Below are 5,173 nucleotides of genomic sequence, written 5' to 3'. Positions count from 1 at the left end.
ACATAATTAAATATTAAAAATAAAACAATCAAAAAATAGGATAAAAAGAGAAAGAAAGAAAGAAAGAGAAAAAAAAATCGCGCATATATATACGTACAGAAAAAAAAGTAAAAAAAAAAAAAAAAGGAAAAAAAAGATCTTTGGAATTTTTTTTCTCTTCTTACACGACACGACATGTTAACATATACGATAGAAAACTGGAGTTCGTTCAGGTAGATCTCTCGACATTCATCTGATAAAACAATAGCTTTGGATCCACACCATTTTTTTTTTCCTTTCTCTCCCCCCCCGCCTTCTTTTTTTTGCCTGTTCCTCTTTCCATCCACTGAATTTTCTCTCTCTCTCTTTCTATTCTCGTCGTTGAGAAGAATCATCTGAAAAAGGCAGCACCCGAATGCATTGTCTAATTGTATGGAAAATGCATCGTAGATTCGTCGCGTCGTGAATTCCACGGCTAGACTGCTAATGGTGTTACATGATCTCTCTCTCTCTCTCTCTTTTTACAACAGCGTTACGTTGTGGTTACGTTAGAAAAAAAGAGAGAAAGAGAGAGGGAAAGAAATAAAAAAAAAGTAAAATAAAAATGAATATTAATTGGTGCTAAGACAGATGGTCTTGTAATTTGTAAATTACAGATTTATGAAATATTTGATATTTAATATTCATACATACATACATATATATATATATATATGTTACTTGAATTTTGTAAATATCTTATATTCCATACTAATTAAAATTAACAATATAATTACATATACGAACTTATTTATATAATTAAGGATATAATTAATTGAATTCTTTTTTTTATCATATTTATATTTCAATAAATTGGAATCATATTTTTATCATTAATATATATATATATTTTTTTTTTTTCCTGTTTATTTTTTTCTTATCGAAGAAAATATGTGTGTCATGTTTATTCGTCGAGAAAAGAGAAGAACGTCTTATCAGAGAAATGTACTCTTGCTTGCTTGCTTGCTTGCTTGCTTACTTGCATCGGATGCTATGACGATAACAAGGCCAACGTGACGATGCAAATTCTCTTTATGCCCGTTGCACGCAGAGCACGTAGAAAATAAAGTCGAGATCGAGCTCGATGATGACTATGGAACTCATTATCTTGAGCTCGTTTATTCGTAGTTGAGATTTCTCAGGATCTGTCGCGAGTAAAAAATGAAATATCGTGTCTATCGTTAATTGAAGTTAATGTTTATGAATTATTTTCAATCATTCTCATCGTTTTTTAATTTCACGTTTACTTATTATACATTTTTCATAGATTATTACAATTATATGACAATCGTACACACACGTCTGAAAATTTGTTCTCTCTTTAATCTATTTATTTAATTGAATTTAATTGAATTTAATTTAATTATAATCCAAAATGTTTATATCGTGGAAAATATTCGACAAATATTTCTAGAAATAATTTCATATTGCGATAGGGGTAAACACTAAATTTGTACTATTTGAAATAATTCTAATTCGTTTCTTTTTTTATTTCCTACATTGAATACTTTTTTTTTTCTTGCTCCAAATAAAACACTTTTTCTAATTTATAAAATTCATATAAATCTAACACAAAAGTGAAGAAAAATAAAATAAAAATTAATCAAACGTAACATAAGAGAAAAAACTAAATTTTCAATTACGAATTAACAATGAAATAAAGGTGTAACAAATGTGAAGGAAAGGATTGAACAATTTTTTTGCAGAATGAAAAATCAATGTTCTGTTTGCTTTTTATTTTCGTTTTCGTTTAACATGTTATAGATATTAAATATAAAAACTTTTGTTTTCAATGAATATTTTTCAGATTTCTACGTTAGTGTCGCACAGAGAACGGCCGCTATGTTCGGACCGGAGTCTTCGTGCCGTTGCAAGGGTAGGACAGGCGGTAAATTTGGCGGTCGAAAGGTTCGTCACCGTTGGCGAAACCATAGCCGACGACAATCCCGAGATCAAACAAGACATGTACGAGGCATGCAAAGAGGCCAGAGTCGCTGGTAAGTTTAATCAAAATTTAACTAACAAACAAACAAACAAATAAGTAAAGTATCGGAGAGAAAAAAAAAACAAAAAGAAAAAAAGATCAATCGTAAAAATATAATATTAATCGATAAATTCTTATCAAACAATCTTTTTATTAAATTAATGAATTTGTCACATACAAAAACGTACTTTAATTTTCGCAAAAATGTAGACAAATTTTTTCTAAATCGTACTCTACATTAATTCAATCGAAATTAAAATAGAAATAATCTATAATTGTTATAATCCTATTTATAAATATATTGAATATTAATCGTACGATAAGATAGAGTTGAATTTTTCACTTTTTCACAATTTACCGAACAATACGATCGTAAATTTTCCAAACCTTTTCAAATACGTTCTGATATAAAATGACAACACAATGTACGAATCGTAGAAAAATAGGAATGGATGAAACGAATACCTTCGTTGTTCGATATTTTATTTTTCTTTTTTTTTTTTCTACGAAAATATAGAGTCTACATAACACATGAGAAAATAAAGGTATCGAAGTAAGATGGTTTGACAACGAGAGATGGTTGTTGAATCGATGGTAAAAGAAAAAGAATAAAAAGAAAAAGAAAAATAAAAAGAACGACAGTAAAAGAGTTAGTGATTGAAGGTAGTTCGGTAAATATATATATATATATAGAGAAGAGTTTAAAAAAAAACGCTCTAGGCGATGCAAAAGCTCGTTTGTCATTGGATTTTTCTAGACATATCAAGTTGAAAAAGCATTTTGTGGAGAAGCATTGATATCCTTTCATATTGTGTATCTCTCTTTCTCTTTCTCTTTCTCTTTTTCTCTGTCTCTCCGGTTTTGTTCTTTTACTTTTCTATTTCTTTATTGACACCACACATCATCATAGAAGAAATCGAAAAAGAAACCAAAAAAATCGGTCAAACTAGATGAAACTAGTCTGTCACTCTTTGTGCTTTTAAAAAGTTTACTTAAAGAACGCATTGGAAACTTCGTGCTAAAGTCCTTCGGGGAAAAGTTGAAGGGCAGAGCCAATAAGCAAGCTTTCGATAGGTTCGAGAGAATATTCCTAAAGTGCATCCTTAACGTTTTTTTCACCTGAAGGTTCCTACTTAGAAGATAAAGAACAAGAAGAACAAGAACAAGAACAACAAAAACAAAAATTCAAAGAGTTTAATTAGATTTTGTATAATGATAAGAGTAACAATTAAACGTTTTAAGTTAGACATCTGTGACATAATTAAAATCCCCTTTTAAGTAGAAGAGACAAATAATAAACAGTTCGAAATTGTTTTTTCTTTCTTTTTTTTTCCTTAATTATGCAATCTTGTTAAACCCTGACATGGATAAATATCCTACGTGTAAAAATAAAAAATAAATAATGTAATACGTAAATGTACGTGTAATGTACGTGTAATAATGCGAAGAAAATTTAGAACAAATGAACGAAAAATCAAAGATTTACATTGACTCGTTATTAACACTTTGTGTATACCTAATTCCTATCGTGAGTGATCAAAAAACATATATTTTTATAAAGAATAAGATTTTAGCTAATTGGATAACGAACAAACAACATTCTTTTATTTATCAATTAATAATGTACATTTTATTTAATGTGTTTTCATCGAATTTTTTTTTTACAAATACAAATTACAGAACGCAAATTACATTTGACCGTACGTGTGATAGGTTTAGTGTTATAATATTCTTAATTATTTTTTTATTATTTTTCATTTTATTTCGTCGTTGAAATATTTTCAACATCTTCCAAAAAATGTACATACGAAATTTTTCTTATAACTTTAATTTAAATGGCAAATGAGATTATTACTATTTTCCAAACTATGATCAACTCTCTCTCTCTCTCCTCTCTTTCTCTCCATTTCTATTTCTCTCCTCGCGAAATCCGAATTTAGGTTGAGTAATCTAATTTACAATGGGCCGTTTATCTCCCTTTGAAATCGAAGGAAAATTCAACGAGCTTGGGTGGTTGGTAGTTTGCTTACAATCCGTAGAGAAAGATACATCTCTTGTCTCTCTTTCATTTCCCCTACCCCCATCCTCCTCCCACCCTCCCATCCACCCATTCACCCCTTTTTCTTCTCTCTATCTCACGTTTTTTCTCGATAAGTAGAGAAGCAAGCCCACTCCATCTCTCGAAAGGTGTATCCTCGAATCTCTGCACATTGCCACGTTTAAGGATTTCGATTTCTCTTCTTCAATGTGAAAACAAGAAGGCAGCCCTATCCCTTCCCTTTCCCTTTCCCAGAGGAGGGCAGATAAAAAAGAAAAAGAAAGCAAAAAAAAAACGAACGTGAATTTTCATCGAGATTAATGTCATCCTTTCTTTCTTTCCTTTTAATACATAAGTTAGTAAGTAAGTAAGTAAGTATATAAGTAGATATACTTAATAATTCTCCTTCTACATTTTTTCTTCTCCTTCTTCTTTCCATCTCTTTTTTATCTTTCCCCATGGAGCCTTCTTTTTAATAGCAAACGATCAAGTTTAAGTTAACCTTTACTGCATTTTATCGAGCCTCGTGTATTTGACGGAATACTGAGCAGCAAAAAAAAAATATATTTATATATATATATATGAAAAGGAGAAAAGTAGAAAGGAAAATAAGAAAAGAGGTCTGTGGTTCTTCTTATACTTCTTCTTCTTCTTCTTATTCTTCTTCTTCTTCATTTAGTGGACGGTTCATGTGGAAGGTAAGTTGAACGTGATCTCAGACGAGAGGATAAAAGTAAGAAAGAGAAGCAAGCTCATAGATAACGTTTCTTACCTACTTGCGATATATACTTTTGGCAAACGATCGCATTTTTCCTCCTTGCCTTCTTCATCTTCTCTCTTTTTTTTTCTATCTATCTCTCTCTCTCTCTCTCTCTCTCTCTCTCTCTCTCTCTCACTCATACTCTTTCTTATATTTCTTTCATTTCTTTCTTTCGCTCCTTACAAATGGCACCGTTTCAAACGTTTTAAACGTTAGGGGTTAAGTGCTGCGGTATAAACTCGAAAAAAAAAAAAAAAAAAAAAAAAAAACGAACTAAATAACGGATGAATTAATTGCATCTCGGATTAAAATAAGCGTCAATGAATTATTGAACAAAAAAAAAAAGAAAGAAAGAAAAAATGGGGGTGGGATA

General features: G+C 30.3%; 1 protein-coding gene across 3 annotated transcripts in view; it reads left to right on the top strand.

The window, feature by feature from the left end:
* LOC106784780 (alpha-catulin) overlaps positions 1–5,173 on the top strand; it is a 79,638-nt gene that overhangs the window by 53,742 nt on the left and 20,723 nt on the right. For all 3 annotated transcript variants that reach the window (XM_014744646.1, XM_014744645.1, XM_014744647.1), the window contains exon 2: positions 1,826–2,015. In XM_014744646.1, coding sequence (XP_014600132.1) covers positions 1,826–2,015 — 190 coding nt within the window. The remainder of the gene's footprint in view (positions 1–1,825; positions 2,016–5,173) is intronic.

Source organism: Polistes canadensis, unplaced genomic scaffold (assembly GCF_001313835.1).
Source record: "Polistes canadensis isolate GaletaPanama2010 unplaced genomic scaffold, ASM131383v1 scaffold_40, whole genome shotgun sequence".
NCBI lineage: Eukaryota > Metazoa > Arthropoda > Insecta > Hymenoptera > Vespidae > Polistes > Polistes canadensis.
This window is presented reverse-complemented; position numbering and strand designations above follow the sequence as displayed.